Source organism: Harpia harpyja, chromosome 2, assembly GCF_026419915.1.
Source record: "Harpia harpyja isolate bHarHar1 chromosome 2, bHarHar1 primary haplotype, whole genome shotgun sequence".
Lineage (NCBI taxonomy): Eukaryota > Metazoa > Chordata > Aves > Accipitriformes > Accipitridae > Harpia > Harpia harpyja.
Genome location: NC_068941.1, coordinates 44,918,939 through 44,945,585, shown reverse-complemented (window position 1 = coordinate 44,945,585; position 26,647 = coordinate 44,918,939). Strand labels below are relative to the sequence as shown.

Sequence of the window (26,647 nt, the reverse complement as noted above, 5' to 3'; positions counted from 1 at the left end):
GGGCGGGGGAGGCCGCGTGGCGCACGTGCGGAGATGGAGGCGCAGATGGAGGTGGTGGCGCGGTTGGAGAGCCTGGCGTTTGAGCCCGGCACCGCCGGCACGTCGCCGGGCGAGGAGCAGGCGGCGAGCGCGGAGGGGGCGCCCAGCCCGCCGGGCCCCCCGGAGGGCGGTGGGGAGGAGTGGGCCCCGCCGCCCCCAGCCGAGGGAGCGCGCTGCTCGCCGCCGCCCGCCAGTCCCAGCGGGCCGCCTGCCGCCACCCCCTCCTCGGACTCGGACAGGTGGGTTTAGCCCCGGGGCTGGGCCGCGGAGGCGAGAGGGGCGCGTCGGGCTTTCCCCGCGGGTCGCTCTTTCCCCGCTGAGGCCCCTTAGGCGGCGGCGGGGCGGGCCGCCGGTCCTGTGGCTCGGCGCTCTGCGAGCGAGGTGGCCCAGTCCGGCCCTTCCTCCCGCCCCGGCGTTTCAGCTGCTGTAGCGTCCTCCTTCCCGTTGGGGATGACCTTTTGTGTTGTATTTCACGAGGAGTTTTAACTGTTGAAGTAATAAGCCTCCAGAACAATTGACTGTAAGGGTATGGGATTTAATGAAAACGGGGGGTGGTGGTGGTGGTGGCCTGTAGAGCGTCGTGGTTGGTTGGGCCACCGTGACCGTTTGAGTGTCGTTTGACACCGTCCTCACAGAGTGCGCCTACATCACTTGTGACAAGGCACCTGCGGTGTTATAGCTGAAAAAAGCTGAATGTAGGATTCAAGTTAAAGAGTCTGCAGATCTTAACCTGTGCTCTGATGTTGGCTTCTCGGTGGAAAAGCTCATTCTCAACCTGTACGGTTTTTATGAAAGGTTCCATCTTCTACTTCGTCCGTGCTTTGGTGTTCAGAATAGTTGGTGAAAGGTAACTTTGGTTAGATGTGGGCTCTGTTTCAGTCTTGGAAGCATGCACGCTTTGTCAGTTTCAGTGAGTTTTGTGTATTCTTCTTGGGCCCTTGCAGCAAGATGGGTATGTGCTCCTTCTAACTAGTGGAGGCTGAAATGAAGTCTAAGTATCTCTTAAAAAGAAGCCACTGAGCTTCATTAACAGTTAATGGGTTAGAGCTTGACTTTGAGCATACTTTGTTTGCTCGGTTCAAAGTTTTCCTAGAACATCATGAAGTGATGGAGAATGAAAGTCCTGACCCGTGGGAGGGGCTTCACCTGTAGTCTTTTTTGCTTCCAAAATCTGTTGCGCTGATGTTCAGATGAATATTAAAGGTGAAATTTTGATAGCTTTAACTTACTTAGCTGTCTATGTGGATCTCAAACTTTTTTCTTTCCCTTTTTTTTTTTTTTTTTCCTCCCTCCACTGATTGGTCTCTGGTAGTCTGACTGATTTTTGTCATTCTGCTATGCCGATTTTGTTCCAAGACGACCATATTTGGCTTTTTCAAAAAGTTTATTTGGAGAGGTGCTCTTATTTGTTGTCTTCCCTATCAATATTTGTTGGGGAAAAAACCGCAGCAACAGGTAATTGAAAGCCATCCATTTGCTTGTGAAGGGGACAATGTAATACCAAAGAATCTAGAAGGGAGCATTTTTTGTATTTTATTTATCACTTTGTTTCTAAATGCTGCTTTCTTAACAGCCAGATCAGGTAAGAAAGGGTAGATGCAATTTTACAAACGTTTGCTTGTCTTAGTGTATTTTTGTGTAAGGTTTGTGATGTGTTTTTTCAGTCATCAATATCAATTACTCCACATGTTTGTTTCTTCCCCCAGCTCTTCAAGAATTTAGACTTTTGCGAAAAGGAACAGGTTGATGTGAATAAGGACTGGTTTCTTACTGTGCTCTTTACTTGCAATATTAAGAGTCTAAGACAATAAACATCTCTTATGCATGTCCCAGTGAGAAATATTAAATTACTAATCTGTGTGAATATGTACTAGGGGAATTCAGGCCGGCCATGAAATATGAAACTAATCCTTTTTATCTGAAAAAATTAGAATTTTGTTTTACCTTCATAATGTAAGATGCATTGCTTGGAATAAGTATTTTCTTGACTTTCACTTAGCTGCATGCTAATGTTGGGATTGTAGAAGAAGAATGACTGTGAGCTATAGAAGGTAGTTTAATGTATTATCTTTGAAATTTTTTTTTTGTGCTCAGTTATGTCAAGTGATGTTCAATACTGGGAATTTAAGTGGTGCATAAAATGGAAATATGCTGATTGTGCATAGACATTATGGTCCTAATTTGGCTGTATTTATCTAGGTACTACACTGAAGTGATCATCCTGTGACTCTAGTGTGTCATTTCAGTTGCAAACCAATGAAGTGTAGGTCCCAAACTATGGCTGTCATGTATGTCTGACAGATGGAGTTATGCTGGTGCTGGACTTTTGCATGAGGTAGCCAGTGGGAGAAACTGGACTGGGTGAGCTTAAAGAGGCGATTGCTCTCATGCTACATGCACCGTTCAAGAGTAAAACAGTGAGAACCCAAACGAGCCATCGTAGTTGTTAGCATTTGCTCTGAACTGCTGAAGCTATTCCTCTTCTGAGATTTTTTTAATGATCTTGCCCAGTGGCTTGTAGGTTCAGGAAAGATTGCTGCTTTTCTGTATACAGATACATACATTTAAGAAAAACATATCTGGTAACCAAGGGTATTTGAGTAATGTATAATCTAGCCACTCTTTTTATCTGTAAGGCGGAAGTCTATATTATAACTCCCATGTTTGTTTTATTCAGTGATACGGATTCAGACTCAACTGATTCAACTACATCCTCCTCTTCGTGTTCTCCTTCAACAGTATCAGATGAAGATGATCATCCAAATGAGAAGGATAACAAATCTTACTGTGTTAAAACAAAAGATGAGTTGCCTATTGATGTAAGTACACTGTGTTATCTTAAATGTTTTTCTAGTAACCCAACTTAAAATATTTTAACTTAATGAATACCTAGTGACTGAATGTATGTTTTTACACTAGTTCAGGTATAGCACAGTTAATAATTAAAAGTGTCTTATTTTTCAGTATATTAAGACCACTCTGAAGTGAGGTTCACAGCTCATTTTAGGTTCACAGTTGTATAAAATCACAGTTGTAACTAATGAAAACAAATTTCTGGATATTTTAGGACACTTTTTGTTGTTCGTACATTGCAGGCTTTCATCATCCTTTTTCTATGTGAGGGACTTGAAGGTCTGATATGTCTGTAAGACATATTTGAAATAAGTTTAGCCTTGAGGCAAAAAATTTCAAATGTTGTATTAAGCCTCCCGGAGGTTCAGATTGCATCGCCTCTACTCACTTAAGCAAAATTATTAGAGTGGTCACAGAAGTGGTTTATATTGGTTCTCATAAATAACACACTTGTTAAGTATTGCTGCCATTATTCCTCATAATCTCAAAATTAAGAGGTTTAAAGGAATGAGTTTTAGTAATAATCTGCTAATGGATGATTAGCTATCATCATTTGTAATGGATTACAAATAAAAGGATAATGCAACACTGTAATGTCAATTTACATTAACAGTATATGTTTATCTGTTATTCTGTAGATCTCTCCCCTTCATAAAAAATGCTTTCTGGAATGAGAAACAAGGCCAGTGAAGGGTACAAGACATTATTAGAAAGGTAGAGAAAAAAAAACCTCTGAAGAGCAGATACATTTGGAGACATGAACCTTTGCTTCAGTGCTCTGGAAGAGTTTGTAATGAAGTGCTAGATGACTGTCTGGAAAGGCTGAGGCATGGAGGTGCATTAGTAGTAGCAACACCAGGAGATGGGAATACATTGTTAATTCTTAAACTGTTGCTCTAGAGACACTTGAAGTAAAGAAGAGCTCTTAGGATATTCTTTTATCACTGAAATCAATCAAAGATTCAGAAACACATGTAACATTGTATTCTGAAGGAGTAAAATGTCAGAGCAATTGCTGCTTACATGCACTTCGTTTTGATGTATGATTAATAGAACCATTTTAAGTGCTTCTATGACAAAGATGTTTTTTACAGCACTGGACTTTTGAACAAAAATCTTTGCTGAAATAGATGTACTTACTAGGTTTTATTTACCTCTTATCTCAGTTATTTATTTAAATAAAATTCATGTTAGCCTGAAAATGCTTTGTTGATCTGCTCTTTTGTCTCATTAGCTTACTAGCTTCAAGTCCAAGTGTTTTTGAAACATTGTCTTCCTTTTCAGTACTGGCCTGATTAATTTCATTGGTTCAGCAAAGCTATTGCTTTTTGCCAGTGACAGTTAACAAGAACCGAAGTTCTAGCAACTACATTATTTACTGTATCTTGTACTAAGCCATTCAACAGTAATAGAATTAATCTATGTAAAAATGTTGTAGATCGCCTTATGTAAATTTGAAGGAATACAATTTCAAAATTAAAATGTATCTGTTAAAACAGAAACGTGATGATTAGTCTTTTACCTGAAAGTCCTCAATAATAGCTGACGTGCTAAAGCATGGGTCAAAGATACAATAAAAGATTAAAGAAAATATATAACTGGAATATGTGCTTAGCAGAAAAAACCTGCATGTATTAAGGACTGTTAGTGGAACTATTTTAGAAACCTCCTGTTTTGAAGTGTAAGATTGGCAGATATTGTATATAGTATGACAGATGGTACAGTTTGCCAATTTGAGATTTATGATAAAAGTTTTAGCTTTCTTCCTTCTGGTCTTTGGCCTTGGAATTGCTCTGGCATCCATGACTCAGTTAAGGCTTAGCAGTGAAGTTGGTTTAATGTTGGAAAACTTACTGTCCTGTAGAAGGGTATGGTGTTTCTATCTGAATTCACGTCTTGACTTTAATGCTATATTGTGGTCTGCGTAAGTCTTGTCCTCTGTTTGGTCTTTGAGTTGCTCTAGAAGCCTTTGCCAAGCACTTTTGTTAAGAGTGAAGATTATCAGCTGAAGTTTTGATAAGACAGGACAAGATTCTTCTATTGAAGAGCGATTTTATTTCTGGTGATGGCCTTTAAAAGTGCAGTTCAGTGCTAGGATTTAGACTCTACCTCCAAATTCAGAAGATGTTGAATTTGAAGATAATTCTTGCTCTAGTTGCCTTTACTTTGTATTCCATATATTCCATATTGAATTCACAGCAGTACAGTATATACATAGAAATCTTAGTTATGAATAAATTGGAGGTAGATGATTAGTTCAGTGTTAATCAGCCTTTGATAGAAGATATTGATGCTTACATTTCAGGAGAAAGTTTAATTTAAATATTGTTTGTGCAGTATTCATTTGTATATCTTAAGTTTGGCTTTTTTTTGGAAGTGTTCTGTGTGATTATCCTCTTGTACCAAATACAACTTTCAGGTAAAAATAATTTTCTTTGTATAGGTTGTTGTGATCTTTACATCTTCTATAATGGTCTGGGTCGTGGCATAAATGGACAGACACCACTTTGTTGAATCAGATGATACATACCTGGTGTATTTCATGCTATTTTATCTCTTGCTGTGTACATTTTTCTTCTGTCATGCATTGAATGTGGTTACAAGTTTTCTGATATTTTGATTACTGATTATCTAATTATTGTGTTGTACATTTAACTTATTATCGAAGTTCAAAAAAAGGAACAAAATGTCTATCAGCTGTTGGTTTTCTCCAGTTGAGTAAAATTGGCTTCTACTTTAGTTGCAATGGAAATACGTAGAGTAGCGTCTCAATAGAAAAGGTGTCTTCAAAAGTGACATTTTCCCCCAAGATGAGTTCATTTAGAATTATTCTGGAAGAGACAAATCAAACTACTTTTTTTTTTATTAAATCTTCAAAATGCTAGGAGGTTTTTCTGATTGTCAAATTTATGCAGTGACAAAGTGATGAATGTCTTAGTGTGATGATACTATATTCTGAACATTGACGTGGTATTTTCAGGAACTGCCTCCTGTTGAAGACTTATCAATAATTCTGCCTGATGATGTTGAACTGAAGCTTTTTGGGACAGTTTCCAGCATAATTGAGCAGCTAGGTAAGCAAGATATGTTTGCTTTGTTTTCAGTTAAAATAATTTCTGTATATCTCTGCATTAATTGTGTACTTAACTGTTCCCTCAAAGTGTCAGTACTGCAGCTTTCTATTTCAGGGGGTAGTGGATTGCTGAATGAGAGCTCGGACGGCCAAATGACATTTGTGTTGAATTCCCTTTTAGCTGGCTCACATCTTCTAAAGATTAAGATACTACGATTATTATGCATATGTTTCTGTGTGACTTTCATGTTCTAGTTTTTTCCTAAAAAAGCCTTTTTTCACTGTGTATTATGATCTTTATATTAATTCTGTCAACAATAAGATTGAACACTTGCAGTATTTTAAGAAAATCTTCCAGTCGTACGTGCTATAGTTGAATTATCTCTGAAGATATAGGTGGTGTATAACTAAAAGCACAGATGCGGTACAATCCAGTCCCAAGTTCTTGCTTGTGAATGTATGAGGACAGGAAAAAGACTTGTTTCTTTAGCAGTGCAGGTTGTTCTTTTTTTATTCATCCCACTTCTGGCACCTTGACCAAATGCAAGCTGCCAGTGTCAGCAGTCATAGGACAGCATGACTAACATGATTTATGTAGGTCCTGGAGGGTAAGCTTAATGGGATTGAGACATACAATGGATGTAAGCTTAACTGCAGGCAATATGCATTTAGGGATCTTTTCAGATCTACCTGGGACCTCAGTTTTTGATGTGACATCAAAGTTTTGCTGAAGCTGATATTAATAAAATATCCATAGTATGTTTGTATTTAAGCTTATTTCAAGTGTTCCATTCTGCTTGAACTGCTTTCAGAGCAATTTTCTTACGAAAATTAGAAATTAAGTTCAATTTTGAAGTTAAAGTATTTGCGTTGAGTGGGGTACAAAAGAATTAAAGCAAATAGCCTTTGCTATTAAATTTTCTTTTATTGTAGAAGACTGCAGGTAACACAGGCAATTCCTTTATAGTATTTTTGTTGGTGGTGTTGGTTTGGAGTTAGATTTAATTTCATTCATGTGCAGGAAGCTGGCTTGAGAGTGTGGAAGGTAGTAATCTGGTCATCATCCTTTTGTTCTACTTTGCCCTTTCTTACTTATTGATAATAATGGGGACTTCAAGAAGGCTGTTTTCAGCTAAAATGATGGTTTGAAAGTAAGTTAAAAGAGAAACAGTTGAATCATAATTTGCTATTATTCTTATTTTTGATTTAGTATGTGAATGTTTAAACAAAGCTGTTTTTAAAGACTTCAGTTTTGAAAACTCTCCTTAATTTCTAATCCTCCTTGGTGAGTATAACTTTTTCAAATCCTGTCAGTTTACTATAGGTGAATTCTTCAGTCTGCATCTTTATGAAACTGAAATATATGAATTGTTGAATTTAGATTGTTTGGTGAAGGTTAGAAAACAGACTAATAAGCATAATGCTGCTAGGCCTCTGTATCGACAGCTTTGAGCATAATTCCTGCTGAATGTAAAGGAAGACCCAGAATTCCTGCAGACTAAAGCAACAAATTGTGAACTGCTACTAAAGAAGAGAGTAAACTATTCTAAAGATTTCAGTAAAGAATAAGCTTTTTAGGTTTCTGAATTGGAAAACCTAAAAATGAAGTAGCATGTATATCAAATTATATATTTAATGGAGGAAGAACATGCTTCTGTGTCCATTTATAAGTGTTAAAGTCTACTAAGTGTTAAGATTTCATATTTTGAGCTACTAGAATGACTTGCTAGCTCTGACCACTCATACCATCGTTAATCATGGATTAGGCCCAAATGTAATAATTGACTTATAGGACATTAAATTGCAGAAATGTATTTCAAATTGTATATCTGCATACATAAATGACACCACCAGTTGCAACTGTGACTGGACTGCCAGACATCTTTTTTGTTCTGGTCTGATTCTTATGACTTATTAGGGGAAGCCGTAATGAATAGCCATTTCCATTCTTTTTTCCAAGGAGGATTTCATTTGGAATACTAAGAAGGCAGAATATACACATGCATCTGCACTCAAAAAAACAGGTTATTGCTGCTATGCACTTAATTAAGAAACATCCTGGGTAAATAGAACAGGTAGCTCGCAAATACATATGAGACTTCTCTTTTGTACCTATCGGCTGGTCTCTTTTCTTCAACCCAGAGAACAATAATTCTGTAAACAAATGTAAATCTTACCACTCATATATCAATGGAGAAGGGGTGGTGAAGCTCTATGAACTTTAGTAGACAAATAATGGTGTGTTTTGTTAAGCTTCTCTGCAATTAACTATATGGTGCTGTTGAAACATAAAGTTCTAATTGATTTTTTTTTTCCTCTCTCCCCCGTTTTAGTAATAATTGAATCACTGAGAGGCCTACCTCCAGTAAATGAGGAAAGCATAATTTTTAAAGAAGATCGGCAAGCTGCAGGAAAGGTGTGTGTAAAGCATAAAAACCTGTTATTCTAATATAAAAATCAAAGTATTCTTTTATGTTCCAACAAGTAGTGTTGAAGTTGACTTGATGAAAGATAATGTTTCCTTGATATGTAGTTTTTCTTTGTGCTTTTGACTCTTGCTATAGTCATCTTTTTTTTTTAATATCAGGAATTCCTAAGCTGGAATTCATTGCATCCTTAACAGAATTACAATGTGTGATGAGTTTCTGCTATTTTATGAGAGTGCTTGTGGAGAGGGAGAGGTTGCTTTCAGATGTATGATGTCTTGAATAACAGACTGTGCTCTTTTATTGCCAGGAGTTGGGGGCAAAGATTGGAGAAATCAGTCAAGTTTCAGGAAAAGTGGGGAATGTTTACATATCTAAGTTCTGCTGTTGCAGTTTAAGGTCGTTGTGTGCTTTATGCAAGTATAATGAAGAATGTTTGCTGAGAGGGCTGTTGCATTGAATTTTTTATGTTTTCTGGGGACGGAAAGCCATCATCTAGAACAGTTACTACTATAATATCTTTGAATGTTAGATGTGAGTGAAACAAAAAATCTCAGCCTGAAATTGCAGATGTTCTGTACAACATCTCAGAATTCTCTGCTCTCAGTGGAACCAGGGAACAGACAGGGGAACTGATGTAAAGGTGTCTTGTAAAGATGAACTTTGAGGAATAAATGAATGGGAGATTGTTCCAGGTGTAAGAGATTTGAAAGCATAATGGAGAGAGAAGAACAGAGATTTGACAAAAGGAAAGTTACCAGAGTAGAGGAAGCAGACAGTGAAAGTAGTGCAGTTGGGTGGGCGAAGGTAATATAAATGTGTGAGAACTTACTTTTCCACATTATAACTTAAACAGTAGCTGGGAAATATACTGTCAAACAAAATGTGGCAATAAAACTAAAGCATGAAAGTAACTTTATTTGATGCTGCATTTTGAAAATATATCAAACTTCTTAAATACAAAGCATCTTAAAGCTTCATAGTTGTGTACAGTGAAATTGGCTATTTATTCTTGGTGGTTTATTTAAACATTTTAATTTTGTTTGTGTTTCAGATATTTGAGATATTTGGTCCTGTCTTACATCCCTTTTATGTGTTAAGATTTAACAGCTCTGAGCATATCAAAGCAAAGGGTATTAATGTGCAAGATAGTATGTATTTTGCTCCATCAGTGGAGGATTTCACCCAGTATATATTTGCAGAGAAACTAAAACAGTGAGTCTGATTTTTTTTCTAATCTGGTTATAATGTATTTTTTAATATAGCTAAAAATAGTGAATTAAAGTTTAGCCTTGAGTGAGAAACTGTAGGACTAAGCTTGACACTAAAACTTTACTTTTTTTTGGATATTCTCAACTGTGTTGTAATAACAAGGTTGTACTCTTTTGCCTTTCAGAACAGTACAGAGTAGCTGTAAACTACAAGCTTCTAAAGTGTCATAATTATTAAAGTTTAGTAGCTTCTTACTCAATATATTAAGCTTGCTTTCTTTTCATGTTGCTGTGTTACCCAAAATATCATAACCAGAAAAAAATTCATTGATGCTTACCTCCCCAACACCCTCTCACATACATGCACATGCAGTGGTTTTGCAAGCTGTACTTTCTGGATTTTGTTGTTCTTCAGATTCTTGTTTAGTTTCATAACTTAAAATAAACTTGTTTGAATTCTGAACAAGTTTGTATTTATTTACTATTTTTATTTCATGTTACAAGGCCAGAACTGAAATTTAATTATCAATAAATGTATTGTACAGTTGGAGAATAACAATTCTGTATGGTAATTACCAGCTGTAAATTTGGGAGAGGGGAGGGATTTGTGTGGCAATGTAGTATGATGTTCAGAAACTTCTAGCGTTTGTGTATCTCAGCCTGCCTGAGGAAAGTAGCATGTATGAATAGGACTTGTTGCCATTTAAAAGGAAGTGTACTCAAAGATATAGAATAAGAAAGAAAGGATAGTAAGTGACTGCTAGGCATCAGTGTTCTAATTATTGATGAATAATTGTCTGAAATAAATATAGGTTAAAAAAATACTTTGTTACACAAATGACTTAGTCTCTGGTTATTAGGATTAGTTCTCACCTGACTTACAGTTTTTTTCTGACTAGCCAATAATACTGGTGTCTGCATTAATTGCAACCTTGCCAGTATTCATATTCAATAATTTTTTTCTTTAGTCATGTGTGTGTGGCCAGGCCTGCAGGAGTATTTTTTTTTTTGTGGGGTTTTTTTGCTTTCTCATTTCTGTGGAAGCAACAAACACATTTTTCTTCCTTTCAGTGAAGACCAAAATAGATCACTTTCTCACTCTGCTGCTTGTTTGTTTTTCTGCAGCATTTTGATGCCAGCTGGTCTTTGATTTGTGCCATTAAACTTTGTTGCTTAGTACAGTAACTGCACAGACCTTAATCATCTGCTTGCTACATCAGTAACTGTGTGCTGTACTCAGCATCTGAGATGTGAGACACATATTTTAGTTTGTTAATACATTGCAAGTAGTTTTGGGAGCTATTTGTCTTTTGGTAGTACTTTACTATCATATATGGTACAAAATTGAACACTATGTAAGATGTTTCACACTTTCATGACTTATCAGCACAGCTGAACAGTGCATCAAACATTGTTTCTTGCCCTGCATTAAAAGGAGCAGTGTGAACACCTGTGTAATCTGATGTAAACCATAAGTTCTGAATAATGTAACTTAAGTTACATTTCACTGAAACAATATTTTATTTGAGTTTTGTCAGTAAAGTTTCTTAAGCTTTTGTGAGGCAACTGGTACTATTTGTTGAAGCTGCCTTTTTCACAAAGTAGGTGTTATTGAAAAAGGATAAAGAATTTTGACTTCTGACCTGTGCTGTAATGTCTCTATAAAGAAATCAAGATGACATGGATAGTAGAAAATTTGAGCTTCGATCAGTGCTTCACAAGAAGGCTTTTGGACCTTAGCAGATTGCAAATTTGATGACCAATGACTTTCATTTTCTGCTTTTTGTTAGTCTGACTGTGTGCAGACCAGCTTGTGGAGTATTACAGGCTTAAAGTTCTAGAACTGCTACTCAAAACTGTGATGGTACTTTGAAAACGGAAAGGAATCAGGATTAAGATCTGAAAGAAACCTTAAGTTTGAAGCTTTTTCTGAAATCTGGAATGCAATCTGCTTGCATTGTACAAAGTTGCAGTGCTATGAATAAGCCTTGCGCTTTATAGCAAAATAAATGGAAGTGTAGTGTAAAACTTCTTGAATGCAAAATAATTTGTTGCCAAAAATAGATTTGTGTTGTATTGCCTGAAACACAAAGTAATTCTAAAGAAGCTCATGTATTTTCATGATTCCTCTGAGTCACCTTTTGTTAGACTTCCAGATCTTACAGTATCTGAGTTCAGAAATCAAAGAATTACTATCTTGTTATTTGCAGAAGATTAAGTATCTCAGAGCATGAAAAGTGTTTTGTGTTCTGCTGAAATGAGGAAGGCTGCCTTGGGAGAGCGAGATAAGCTGCCCGAAGGACTGAGGAGGTTTAAATTTTGCAGTCAGTAGTACTACACGTTGCCTAATGACCACAAGTCTTGGGAGTTTCTGGCGTGCTCTGGTATTTCTGGCAGGCATGTATTGCCCCAAAATAACAAGATGAGAGGGAGAAACAAGGAAGTTGGTTCATGATTTAAAAAAAAAAAAAAAAAAAATGATACTTTTCATCTTTCCATAGGCAGACAGTTTTCTGCAGCTGAGAAGTTATTCATGTAAAGCCCTTATCTTTCTTTCCTCCCTGTAACATTTTCTTCTAAATTAAACTTTAAAATGGCTTGCTTGCTAATATGATTTGCTCATAATCACAACAGTGGTGTGTCTGTATGGTTTTCTAGTGATATGTAGAGATTGAGCTTCAGTTTTATGGTTAGGGGTTGAGGCACAAAGTACTTCCAGATGACTTGCCAGTGTTCTCATGGGCAGCCTTTGACTAAGGGCCTCTTCAAGTCCAGGCTACCTAGAGCCAATGGTTATGTACTTTGATGTAGCTATTGCTGCTTGATTGTTGCTGACTTGATAAGTACATAAAAAACCCCTTGGTTATTAAAACACTGATTGAAAACATTTCACACCGAACATGTTGATGTTTTTAACTATATGGTTCCATTTTGCAAGTAAGAATTTTCAGTATTGCATTATTTTGTATAGTTTGTCTACATAGATAAAGACAGTGTCTTGACATTTCCAACCAAAACACATTAAATTTGCGAGCAGTGTGGAAAAACCTTCCACAGACTTTTAACAGCATCATTTAACTTTGTTCCACAAATTTGTTGGTAATCAAAGAAATGACTTGATTTTTAGTGAAGTTCGCAGTGGTGGGTGAAATAAATGACACCACTTCAAGTTAGTTTTGGTGCTTGTCAGGCAAGACAGTTGAGTTTTTGCTTCCTTAAATGTCTTTTACCTTGATTTTTAATTTTATATTTACAACAAAATAGAAGATGAAACCTAATTACCTATCTAACACTATCTTAATGGAATTGTAAGCCAAGCTTAGAGGTTTTTTTGGTTCTGAATTCACTATAGTTATACTTAAAGCCTGTATCCTACTATACTAGTTCATTGTCCTTTTTGACTGGAGGTACGTGTTCTGAAACCAGAAGAATAAAAAAGCTTGAGACTGTAGTCAGCAGTGAGTCAACATAAGAAAGTTGCAATGAACTACCTCAATTTGGGTTCAAAGCAATTTAAATTGAAAAAGATGTGTTGAGAGAATATTGATCAAAGCTTAATATTAGCTGTGTGAAATGTTCAGTCTTCACTCAAAGTAGGAAGATTTTTCAAATGAGGTATGTAGTGAAGTCTGAAGTTGACACATACGTTGCTGTTCATTTAGAAACAACATTAAAAAACACATGCCCCTTTTAAAACAGGAAGCTTCTTGTGTAGGAGAACTGATACCTTGAAGAAAGTGTTACCTATTTGCTACAGTACAGTTCTTGCAAATTATTTCTAACCTAGAATATGTTGCTACTATGTGACTCAAGTAAGAGATGTTTTGTAGCCTCCTGTCTTCCTTCATCTTGATTGTCTGATTTGTGGTTTGTTTTTCTTTTAGGGAAAAAGGTTCAGATGCATCTTGGAAGAATGACCAAGAACCACCACCTGAAGTAACTATAGGAGTTTTTTTTGTTTGTTTATTGTTTTTGATTACACAAGATATATGTAGAAAAAACTGTGCAGAGTAACTAATTAGCAAGCTTATGTGCTTTTTCTCTGAAAAGAAGGTCATGCTTTTCTTGGAGAGGTCTCATAGTGTAGAGAGTACTAGCTGTCTTTTTCTACTTGCTTTTTGCAATTGGGAAAATGTGTATCTTCAGTTCCTCTAGTCCTTCAAGAACGTGTTTGGCAACCTGAATGTTCAACTTTGAGTAGCAGTGCTTTTACCTTGCCTAATAGTTTTGCTTCTGCTAGGGAATTTTTGTCCTTGCTGTTCTTTCGCTGCAGCTTTTTCTTTTACCTTGCCACAAGCAGTTGTTTGTCTTAAAAGGCCTGCTAGTACTCTGCAAACTGTACTACTTGGGTGTTTAAGCTGTCTACTCTGTTAGATTAACTTGACACCTCTTCTGTTGCATTCTTTGAATGGCTTAGTAAGGTTTCCCTACTGTTTCCTATTATAAAACACTAGTTTCATGAGAGGAGATGAGCTTCTTCCATACAAAGGCAGTCATACAGGGTTGAGTAGTAGCGAGAGCTCCTCACGACCGTTGACGTCATTTACTGTAGGATCTGTAAAGATTGCTTCAATGAAATCCAGGCTTCCTGTCCAGTGTTCCTTAACTCTACTGTAACTATACTTTTCATTACTATTCTCTTCTTCAAAAAGAATCGCAAGGCTGGTACTTTTATTGAGGTGTTTTCATGAGATTTGTTTTCTAGATCAACACTTGAGTAATTTTTCCTTGCAATTTCTACTATAAGCATATCTTACCCAAAATAGCTGAAGTTCCTAGAAGCCTTGTGTCTATTATAGTATCCTAAAGAGATCTATCTGCTTGTTTTCAGTCTTCCAAAAGCTTGCATGGATAGCATAGTTCTATGCCACACAGTATGTGCTTCTTACTCTATAAGTAGGAAAGGTGGTTTTTGTGGGTGGTTTTCGGTTTTTTGGGGGTTTGTTTTTTTTTCTTTTTAGTGTTCTAACCAATTTTTAGAATAGAATCAATTATTGCAGTTAGAAGGGGCCTACAACAATCATCTAGTCCAACTGCCTGACCAATTCAGGGCTAACAATAAGCTAAAGCATGTTAAGGGCATTGTCCAAATGCCTCTTAAACACTGACAGGCTTGGGGCATTGACCAACTCTATAGGAAGCCTGTTTCAGTGTTTGACCACTGTCTTGGTAAAGAAATGGTTCTTAATGTCCAGTCTAAACCTCCCCTGGCACAGCTTTGAACCATTCCCACACATCCTATCACTGGATACCAGGGAGAAGAGATCAGCACCTCCCTCCCTTTCTACATCCCCTCCTCGGGAAGCTGTAGAGAGCAATGATGTCACCCCTCGGCCTCCTTTTCTCCAAACTAGACAAGCCCAAAGCTCTTAGCTGCTCCTCATAGGACATGCCTTCTAGGCCTTTCACCAGCTTTGTTGCCCTCCTCTGGATGCATTCAAGGACCTTCATGTCCTTCTCAAATTGTGAGGTCCAGAACTGCACATAATATTCAAGGTGAGGCCGTACCAATGCTGAACACAGTGGGATAATCACCTCTTTAGACCGACTGGTTATCCTGTGTTTGATGCACCCTAGGATGGGGTTTGCCCTCTTGGCTGCCAGGGCACACTGCTGACTCATTGAGCCTGCTGTCAACGGGCACCCCCAGATCCCTTTCTGCAGGGCTGCTGTCCAGCCACTCCTCTCCCAATTTGTACTTGTGCCTGGCATTACTCCTTCCTAGGTACAGAATTCAGCATTTCAACTTGTTAAACTTCATCCCATTAATTGTTGCCCAATTTTCCAATCTATCTAGATCCCTCTGCAGGGCCTCTTGTCCCTCAAGAGAGTCAACAGCACCTCCCAGTTTGGTATCACCAGCAAACTTGCTAATGGTACATTCAACTCCTGCATCCAGATCGTTGATAAATATATTGAACAGAACTGGCCCTAGAATTGAACCCTGAGGAACACTGCTGGTGACTGATTGCCAGCCAGATGTAGCCCCATTTGCTACAACCCTTTGAGCTCTGCCCTTCAGCCAGATCTTCACCCAGCACACTGTGAACCCACTCGTCCCACAGTTGGACACCTTGTCCAGAAGGATGCTGTGAGGGACAGTATCAATTTTTGCATTCACAGTCCTTGTTCCAGGCTAGTTGTTCTGTCTTGAAGGGGAGATGTTGTGACATGGGCTTTTCTATGCTTGAAGATAGGTCCTGCAATGATGTATCAGTCTGTCAACCCAGAATGTTGCTTTTTCCACTGTGGTGAGGATGATACATTTTGAAATACCTTTTTTCTTCCCACAAATGGAACTGAGCTGAGCAGTGTTAACTTCTCTCAAAGAATGCTTGTCTGTCAGTTCTGACTGTAAATTACCCGCCTTTCTTGGGGAGACATCTCACAGAGAATCATCATTTGAGAAGTAGAAGTGTTGCATAGAATTGGACTGTAGGTACGTGATCAATAGAGCTTTGGAAGACTGTATATACTTAGAAACTTTTGGCTAGTCTTAGCTTTCTTTGGTTGAAAAATTTTCTAGTGATGATGATACAAAATGTGCTTATTGGCTAATGGTGAGCTCTTTTTTTTTGTTTGTTTCTTAGTTGTATTTTTATAGCCGTTCAGGAGATGAGCTTGTAAATGTGTAATTTGAATTTGTAAGAACCTAAGTAACTTTAAAATTCAGCTAAATACAGTCAAGCAGTCAAATCTTCTGGAGATATAGATTCATTGCGTTTTCAGAAGTTTTTTTTTTTAATGATTTTTCTTAATTATGGTACTGTTACCTTCAGGTTACAATGTGAAAGTACAGGGGGAACTTTAGGTTTACTGTACTTCACTATAGCAAGGAAGGAAGCTTGAACAAAACCAGTGATGGCAAGGATGAGCAAACTTGATTGCTTTTTATGACACCTTTGTTTTCGTGGCCATTCTGACTTTGTGATGTCTGTGTGCTCTGTTTTGGCGAAAATACCATGTCTAATGTCTTGTAATCCTTAATGAGAATAATCTTTGGGTAGTTCTAACAGAGTTTACACTAAGATATCCAAACTGTGACAGCTGATGAGCTGATAGAAAGTAGCTTTTGCTGTGAAGGTAATAGCTGGTGACAAGGGTGCAGATTAAATTTTACGCTACTGATGCTTGAAATTGTCTCTTACAGCCAGACTTTTAGAGTCCTCAGCTAGCAGCTGATTCTATAACTTTTCTGGTCAACTCCCATGGTAAACTGTGTGCAATTGCTGGAGTCAGTTCTTTTTGTGATACTGTGAAGCTTTATTTTTATATGAATGTTAAATTAATGCATGTTAGGCCTTTTATGCTTGCTACTTTAAGGTATATGGTAAGTGTTCCTTTTCTGACAGGCTCGTAATTAGCTCAGCTTAACTGTAGACTCAGTAATACAATCTCTCTCAGCCTTGTCTTTGGGGTCATAGGATGACAAAGTGTGATCTGTATGCTGCAAGGCTAGCAGGAGCAGATAACTGCAGTTTCTCTGAGGCGGCTTTTATGGAATGTTACATGGAAATTAGTTAGCAACAGAAGGTACCTGTTGTTTGTTATTTCTGCTCTACTGGAGGATGGTGTATTGAAGTCCTTAGAAAAAGCAGGAGTTAGTGAAAGATTTTACTTCATGGTATATATCATCTTGTATTCCTTGTGGGTTTTTTTTGAGTAAGAATGTGTCGTGGTTTAACCCCAGCCAGCAACTAAGCACCACGCAGCTGCTCACTCGCTCCCCCCCACCCAGTGGGATGGGGGAGAAAATCAGGAAAAGAAGCAAAACCCATGGGTTGAGATAAGAAGGGTTTAATAGAACAGAAAAGAAGAAACTAATCATGATAATGATAACACTAATAAAATGACAACAGTAATAATGAAAGGATTGGAATGTACAAATGATGCGCAGTGCAATTGCTCACCACCCGCCGACCGACACCCAGCCAGTCCCCCGAGCGGCGATTCCCCGCCCCCACTTCCCAGTTCCTATACTAGATGGGATGTCACATGGTATGGAATACCCTGTTGGCCAGTTTGGGTCAGGTGCCCTGGCTGTGTCCTGTGCCAACTTCTTGTGCCCCTCCATCTTTTCTCGCTGGCTGGGTATGAGAAGCTGAAAAATCCTTGACATTAGTCTAAACACTACTGAGCAACAACTGAAAACATCAGTGTTATCAACATTCTTCACTCTGAACTCAAAACATAGCACTGTACCAGCTACTAGGAAGACAGTTAACTCTATCCCGGCTGAAACCAGGACAGAATGTAATTCAGTTATGTAGAAGAAGAAATAGTTATATTCAGAATTAACTTTTATGTGGCTTTTTTAGCACTGTTTTAGTGCAGTGTTATTGAGATCTGTGCTCTGTATATACTACAGAGATACATCGGTAAGCAGCAAAACCCTTCCTTTCAAAATTGGGAAGGGGAGGTTGGGAACAAACCCTACCTCTTTAAGTCATATAAGTGAGCTGTTTTTCAGGGAATTAATTAAGCTGACAGATTTCTTTTCTGTCAGTAGTAACTTCCTCATTCTAAATGTAAGGTAGGAATCGAAAGGTAGCAAAACCTTGTGTAACAGGAACAAAATGTTGCAGTGACATTGAATCTATTGTAGATGATAACATTCTCCAAAGCTGAAAATTCCTTTGGAATAACGTTGCTATTGCAAGTTTAATGGGAACAGTGTTATTAAATATACTACAGAAAATTCCAATTTAGTGACAGTTTTAGACTAGAGATATTTTTTAATGTAGTTTAACTGTGCTAAGTATTGGTTGTCAAATTAATTTTAACTTATTTTAAAAGTCCATATTTTAATTCACCTAATTTCCCTTCGAAAGCTTTTTCTTGGCAATAACTAGCAAGCTCCCTCAGAGATTCCCAATTTTTTTCTTACTAACATCCAAGCAATGAAAAATTTGTGTTCAGTACTTGAATGTTGATCTTTGAATGCAAAATAGGAAAGTGCAGCTTTAATATTCTTTTAAGCTGGCAGCAGGATGGATTGTTTTCTAAATAATGATTTATTGCTAGAACTGAAGTTCTCTGCAGCCTTATATGGCTTTGTTCTCTTTTTTTTTTTTTTTCTTTTTTTAACAGGCCTTGGATTTCAGTGATGATGAAAAAGAAAGAGAGGCAAAACAGAAGAAAAAGAAGCCTCAAAGTCAAGGAAGGAAGAAACTCAAATCGGAAACAAATGCATCAAGTGAGTGAATGCTGTGGGAGAATGCTTTTGTCTGTTAAACTGAGTTTGAAATAGACAATGATGTCTGTCTTAATGATAGAGCTTTCATACAGTTAATCAGTATTTCTGTGCTTTTCAAAGTTACATTCGTGAATTTGTGGTTACATTCCTTATTTTTTTTTAAAGGAAAATGAAGGTTTTTTCCATTAAACTATGCAAGGAAAGTAGTATAGGAGCAGGACAGTTGTCAGGAGATTCACATGCTCTTTTAACCATGTCAGCTGACACACAGTGAGGATATAGAACAAATGTCACCTTTTGGAGTTTAGAGCTTGCTTATTGCAGGGGTTATTGGGGCCCAAGTTCAGCTTAAGCCTTTGAGTGCAGGGAGAAGATAGAGGAAGGCCACGTGCAATTTTTAGAAACCCATTTTTCTGACAATCAGGGAGAAGATGCAAGTCTTAGATGGGGAATTTATTCCTGTATCTGAAAAGAAAGCTCTTCCTCACCCATGGCATATAAATACTCCTTTAAAATAACTGTTACTTGTGTAGCCTGCTGAGAATCTCTCTGTTTACCTAACACAGTCATTAGATAAACAAACCTATAGTAGTTTAATAAATTATGTATAGTTTTTCATAATATACATAGCCTTCTTCACCTTCCTTTCTCCTGTTGTTGACAGACCTGTTCCAGGTGTATGCTTGCATCTATGCTCTGTTTGCAATAACCAGGTTTTCCTATCTGTCTTCCCTCATGCCTCTCTACTGACAAAACTTTTTGCTTTTTGGTTGCCATTTTGGCTGAATAATTTAAGTCTCGCCTCTCTTTCTCTGTTCTCGCTGGTCTGCTTCTGTTGCATGCTTTTTGTACCACTCCCTACTGACCCTCATCCCTTCCCCTCCTCTTCTTCTACTGCTTACATATCAAGTTGCTTCAACTCTGCAGCACAGTGCTTCCCCCCATTGATTTTCTTGGACTGACTCCTTCCATGAGTTTGCTGCTCTTCCTTTCTAAAGTTGCTAGACACTGTGCCCCACTGAACCCCGCTTCTCTTGATCAGTAATTGTCCTGTTAACCCTTTTACTCTGTAAACATCCCTCCCTTGTACCCTTTAAATAAAGCTGTGATCATTTTTGGACTGGCTTTTGCCCTATGGTTTTGACAGTTTTTTCCTTAAGGGAAGGATCTGAATCGTGCCATACTTTGCCTTCATTGCTGATAGTTATTTTCACTCCCAGTTTCCGCTTATTTAGCATATGGCATGTTTTCCACTGTATCCTTATTCTGCCAGCTTATTGCATACCTGCCTTTGCCTAGGGCTTGCTGAGACTGTTACTGAACTATGTTCCATAACTGAGAACACAAAGGGAGGAACTGTCTCAATCTGTCAAGGGAATATGGGTTATGATTTGTTGTGTTTTTCTGTAAGTAACATGGTATAAATTGACACTGTGTGCAATTTAGTTTGGCTATGTAATTCAACAACAAGGATATCTGGCAAACTGTGGCACAAACTCAGTCTCAGCTGGAGTTTTGCTTGGTTCCATCTTCATGGAACTCTGAGTATATTAAAATTGGCTCATTGTTATAGTCTTTGATAGGAGAAGAAAGAACCTAAAAAATACTCACTCAAGTACTTTCACTTCAGTGCTTCCAAGAGGCCTGCATGCACCAAAGGAGCCTTAAGTCCTAATCCCCCGTGAAAATGAGTAGGAATTTTGGTATGCAACTACCTTTCCAGACTTAGCTTTTCAAAGGTGAAAATGTTTCTATGTAGTCTAGTGCCAAGGATTAGGTCCACACAGGTTCTTAAAATTCAGTGACTTTATGTGGTGTTATGTCCCTAAATACCTTTTTGTTTCTAGCCTTATAATCCTTTAGAGATCATGTTTCAGTTTAAATTCTACAGCCTTTTGAGTATCTTGGTAGCTGTTTGGAACATCTTTAATATTTTGGTGCTCTTAAATTTTATAGCACTTATCCTATTAATACTCTGATGGTATTTACATAAAGTGGCAGTACAGTTGTTATGAACCTTAAATGTATGCTTACAGTGACCCGTACAGGTTGTCTTAGAAAGATGAATGCTGAAGGCCAATTGGCTAGAGGTACAGGCTGCCTTTTTTTCTGATAGAGTAAGTTAATTTTCTTAATTTGAGTTTGAATAATTTGTGTCCTGTGTCTGCTGTAATACCAACGCAGGTCTGAAAGCTGTATACCACTTCAGTGTAATGCGGTATTGATGTTATCTTCAGTTCTAAAATGTGTTGGTTTTAAATCTTGTTTTAAACCAAACTTTACGAAATACTCACAGTTTGAGTGTTCCTGTGATTCATTAATACAAATGAAAATGCCTGGAGGGAAAGAAAGTGAAATTTCTTTTTTAATGACTGAATTTGCAACCCTCAGATCATCCTTTCTATATTTCTCTAATAAATCAAGATGAGTTACTAAACAGACTTGCCGGTATTATTTTGTTGTTTATGTATTATTTGCCAGTATTATTTGTTGATAAGATTACTTCTCAAATTTCCTTGACTTCAGCTTGAAAGATTTGTGAGGACTAAACTTAATTGTTCCAAAATAGTATTAAAACTGTGTGTGGTGGTGTTTGTTTTTTTTTTTTTTTTTTTTTTTTAAGGTGAGAATAAAGGACTTCATCAGTCCATGCAACAGTCTGCTTCAAGTTATTCAAGGGGATACCGTGGCAGAGGGTTCTCCAGGGATCCATTTCCTCCTCCATCAGGCCCTCCGGGTTTTTTGAGACCACAAGTAAGACCACCACAGCTATACTCTTCGGACAACAGAATACATCAGGAATCTCCAGTGTTTCCACAACCTCATAGAAAAGAAAATCCAATGATGCAACAGTATCCCTTTCCTCCTCCAGTTTTTGGTTCTGTTAATGATGTGCATCAATTCCACCTTCCGCATTCAAATCTGAATATGATTTGGACAGGCCCGAACGTGTATGACTCGTCATACCCATTTTTACCACCTCCACCTCCGCCGCCACCTCCTCCACCTCCTCCAGATAGCCATCCTTCTCAGTTCAGGCCTTACTGAGTTTCCATAAATGTGCATACAGAGCATTGCAATTTAAAGGGAGGAAGAACAGGCTGCTAAGACTGTATTCCCTTATTTTGGAAATGCTTAATTTTTCCGCAACAGTAGAAGAAATGCAGGGTTTGATGCTTTATGAGACATCCATGGAAAACTATTTTTTTTTCTATATATGTTTTCTGTTTCAAAAGAGAAAACTATGATAAAAATAACTGAATATTAAATAATGATTTATTTTTATAATATCTACTAGTTTGGGATGATAAATAAAAACTTTTTGGAGACTGGTATGTAGTAGTGGAAATTATTTTGTAATAAACTTAAGAGTTTATGTAACTCACTGAGGATATGTTGCATAGATGGTATTTCAGTATTTTTAGAGTGGTGGTATATTGCTATGCTAAACCCTTTTTCTCAATTTCTGCAAATTCTGAAATCTGCTTGCATGGAAACTAAAAATCTGACACCTAAATTTTAAGCTAGGTTTGCTGCTATTCATATAATGTATAAACTCCTGTTACCCAACTTTTAATATTTCATTATTTTAATATTAACTAAAAGGCTGCAGCCGGATGGTCTTTTTTTTAAATAGCTGGAGTAGCTAGATCAGAATTTGGATGAGAGCTGAATTACTCTGTCAGATTGAGTGTCCTACAATAGCTATAGAAGATCAACTTATCAGTAAGATGTTTTGCAATCAATTTAGGTTGTAAAACTGCATGGTATGGGGAAATTAAAAACCAGCATAATTTCTCTAGCTTGTCTTTGCTCCTAGTGCAGAAAGGCCAATAGATGCATATAGTAGGTAGTCAGCCTTTCTAGGAAGAAGTCATGAGACCTGTCAGGGAGAGGAAGTATGCCATTTCAGGACTCCCTTGTTTAAATTTGTATCCAAAATGTAGGTAGTACTAGATTGTTGTTTGATTATCTTTACAGTCAATACTGCCTCCTCTGAAATTACGAGGTTCACCAGCTCTCCCAGCTTGTTGCTAGGAGGCTGGTGGAATTGTCAACCAAAGACAGCCTGGAACAACCTCCACCTGTCCCAAAGGGTCAGTCCTACAATTGGACTTCCTTAGTCTCCATGGAAGTGGCTCTGACTAACTGGAATGGAAACCCTTAACTGCATGAAGATTTTAAAAAGAGGAAAAAAAAAAAAAAGAATGGTGGGGCAGACATCTTAAAGATTATTTTTCCACTGAAAAATTGTTACTAGTTGTAATGATTTTTGAATCATTAATCAACAGTACAATTGCTCCAAACCATTGAACAGAACTGATAGAAGTGTACAGTATGTTCTTCTATTCTCAAACTCATTGACCTCATTACTTTGGATATGTATTTAAAGGCTAATTAAGCTCTTCAGGTGTTGCTTAGACTTTTGCTCTAATTCCAGGTAACTTAAGAATGAAGCAAAAATGTAATGCACAGAGGGAGGGAATGTATTGTCAAGATGCTGCTACTGTGAATTAGAATTTAATTTCAGACTTATAAAGTTTTCTGTAATATACTTAAATAATAGTTCTATTGTCTAATATATCTAGAACTACTATTTCATAGGTGTGCAACTGAGACGGTTGTATAGATCTCAAATTTTATGGTAAACAGGTACTGTACAGTGGCAACAAACTGTTTTGGAACAATAGAATTCCAGACATTAACGTTTAACTTGGTTTTTGCAGATTTTTTTTCTTTTTTGGTAGCAAAAAGAATGTTCAATTCTAGTCTGTTGCAAATGCTTATATTCTGGGAGAAAGTAGAAGGGGGTGAATTTCTGGCTAAACTGTAGCCCAGATATTACCTTTGCTGGTGGTAGGACACAGTAAACTCAATGCAGCCTCATGACTGAGGCTTAGCAGGTTTGCTTTGTCTGAGCTTCCCTTGACTCACCTGGAGCTTTATTTTTACTTGGTTTAGCTATAACAGCCATTTGTTAATGACCAGGTGGGTATGATTAATTTGTTTCACATGTACTTTTTTTTTCTATGGTATACACATAGGTTTTTACATAGATGGCAGTGGCAAGTAGTTACTCTGTGTAGAATGGGGTATTATGGCTTTAATGGAGTAAGATAGTGTAGAGGAAGAGAGACCTGGCATGATAGCAGAGACCTCTAGAAGTGGCAGCATGGGATGCAGCACAGAGGAGTACCTGGGATGGCAAGAGATGGGGCACAGGCTGGCAATGGAAACTCCTAGGCTGCAAACTACTCCCCAGCGGCCAGTTGAAGAAATGCAATCCTGGCTCTAGACAAAACCCGTTTTGAGTATAACGGAGAGAAAAAGTATATAACACATGTAAAATGCACCATATACAGTAAAATCGGCCGTAACGGTGAACCTGCAGACAGATGAAGAAAGCAAGATGTTACAAGTGTGTTGCCAAACATAAAAGTGATCCCAAGTCAATGATAGATTAAGGAGGAATAAACTGTCAATGTCATGCATGGACTTGGGATGCTGATGGCTTGCTGCATGTCCCTGACACAAACGGACACCATTGGCTTTTAAGATCCAGAGGGGCAGTTGAAGGGTAAGCGTAACACCAGGAAAAGGAGTGAAGTAATAGGAAGTATATGTACAGCAATTTTAACTATTACTACTGTGGAGACCTTTTTTATGTATAGTAATGTTCACTTCTTTTCTGCAATAATTGGATCTGGACTAATAACAATTATTGCAGGCTGTTAAGATTTCACTTATACCAAGGTTTATCATCTTTTCCCGTAACATTTTGTGTGTAACAAAACCCAATATAAAGTCAGGTTACAGAATGTAGTTTGACAGAAATTTATGATGGTCTAAGCTATTTTATTAATGCTTGGTAGTTAACCGCAGCACTGTTTTTGTGTGCACTTGCCTGTTTTTTATGTCGAAACAAATTTTCCATGTGTTCTGCATTTAGTGAGTACAGGTCATACTTGCAGATCTTTGCTTGGAATCGACTTTAGTTCTTCATTGTAAAATTACTTGAGAGCTAGGTATGATTACTGAGTTTGAAATATATGGAGGATTGATTTCCTTGCCCAAAATAGTGTTGCACACAGCATCCCTTACACTGAAGAAGCATTGCAATAGATTGCTAGAATAGCACCGTCTTAATTTGAAAATAGAGCTAATGTAACTCCTTTTTTTAGAAAAGATCTAAATAATCATTGATTATTAAGTTTCCTCATATAGCTGTTTGTAGTCAATAGCGTTGCCCAGATACTGTCAGATCCTGATTCAGTGTGCTGGACGCTTGCTATTGAGAAAGCAGTATAAATTTGCAGTAATTTGGGGAAATTAGAACCTGAGGTGTGTTTGCAAGTTCAGCTGTTTAGAAAGCAAAATAAAACTGGGTACATGTCCTGGTTTCAGCTGGGATAGAGTTAACTGTCTTCCTAGTAGCTGGTACAGTGCTGTGTTTTGAGTTCAGTATGTGAAGAATGTTGATAACACTGATGTTTTCAGTTGTTGCTCAGTAGTGTTTAGACTAATGTCAAGGATTTTTCAGCTTCTCATACCCAGCCAGCGAGAAAAGATGGAGGGGCACAAGAAGTTGGCACAGGACACAGCCAGGGCACCTGACCCAAACTGGCCAACGGGGTATTCCATACCATGTGACGTCCCATCCAGTATAGGAACGGGGAAGTGGGGGCAGGGATTCGCCGCTCGGGGACTGGCGGGGTGTCGGTCGGCGGGTGGTGAGCAATTGCACTGCGCATCATTTGTACATTCCAATCCTTTCATTATTTCTGTTGTCATTTTATTAGTGTTATCATTATCATGATTAGTTTCTTCTTTTTCTGTTCTATTAAACCGTTCTTATCTCAACCCACGGGTTTTGCTTCTTTTCCTGATTTTCTCCCCCATCCCACTGGGTGGGGGGGAGTGAGTGAGCGGCTGCGTGGTGTTTAGTTGCTGGCTGGGGTTAAACCACGACAGTACACTTGATAAAAAAATGAATGCTGTGGAAATACTTCTTTTATATCTTTAACTCTTTGAAAAATGTCCCTCTCTTTGTCCACAGGCCTTTAAAGCCTTAACTGTAAAGCTTGGGAAAACTGACCTGACAATTTTAGTGGCAAGAATAGCTAGTTTTGTTTGGCCCCAGCTATTTTTATGTCAAGCTGTTTTGTAGAAATCTATGTTACTACATTACTGTGTTACATTAAACTCATTACTACATCAAAGTGTTAGAGCAATATGCTATAATAGGATTATAGTAACTCATCTGCTGAACTGCTCTCTTTTGTGTCTGGGACACCACTTCAGTCCTAGACACAACAGGGACAGATCCTTGGCAAATGAAGCACTTTAAAACATCTTCCTTTGCTGCTGGAAATTGAACAGTAATGCACACCAGCTCAATTCTTGATTAGTGCTACTTAGGAGCAGGCTGAGCTTTTTAATCTGAAATAAATTGGTGTGTAATGCACCCTCTCTAGAGATACTCCAAATTAAAAAAGCTAGCCAGCCACAAAATAGAAGCCATGAAATGTGAATTGTACAGACATCAGGTCCTCAGCACCAATGCTTTCTCTACAGATCTCTAGCTGGCCCGCACTACTTGCTAACATGGGTGTAATTTCAGTGTTCAGCTGGTACTACAATAAACCTTATTTTTTATAGATACTACTTAGACATTACTGTAGTTAATGTTTCTAATACAGGCACACAGAAGGGCTTAAAAATCTCTGTTCTTTCTGGTTATCAATAGCATCCAATCCTGATGCCAGTTCAAAATACCAGCAAACACCTATTTCCTAGGAATTTCACTATGACCTATGTCTCAGCAGTTGGCAGGTTGCTGGATTAGTAC

The 26,647-nt window shown here is 37.9% G+C and overlaps 1 protein-coding gene across 1 annotated transcript; it reads left to right on the top strand.

The window, feature by feature from the left end:
• On the top strand, window positions 1-22,133 carry NAF1 (nuclear assembly factor 1 ribonucleoprotein). The gene is made up of 8 exons (XM_052778401.1): window positions 1-278; window positions 2,717-2,858; window positions 5,873-5,966; window positions 8,299-8,381; window positions 9,446-9,606; window positions 13,487-13,538; window positions 18,693-18,798; window positions 21,422-22,133. Exons 1-8 carry the CDS (start codon window positions 34-36, stop codon window positions 21,844-21,846), a joined length of 1,308 nt encoding a protein of 435 aa, XP_052634361.1. The 5' UTR covers window positions 1-33; the 3' UTR covers window positions 21,847-22,133.
• The last annotated feature ends 4,514 nt before the right edge of the window (window positions 22,134-26,647 follow it).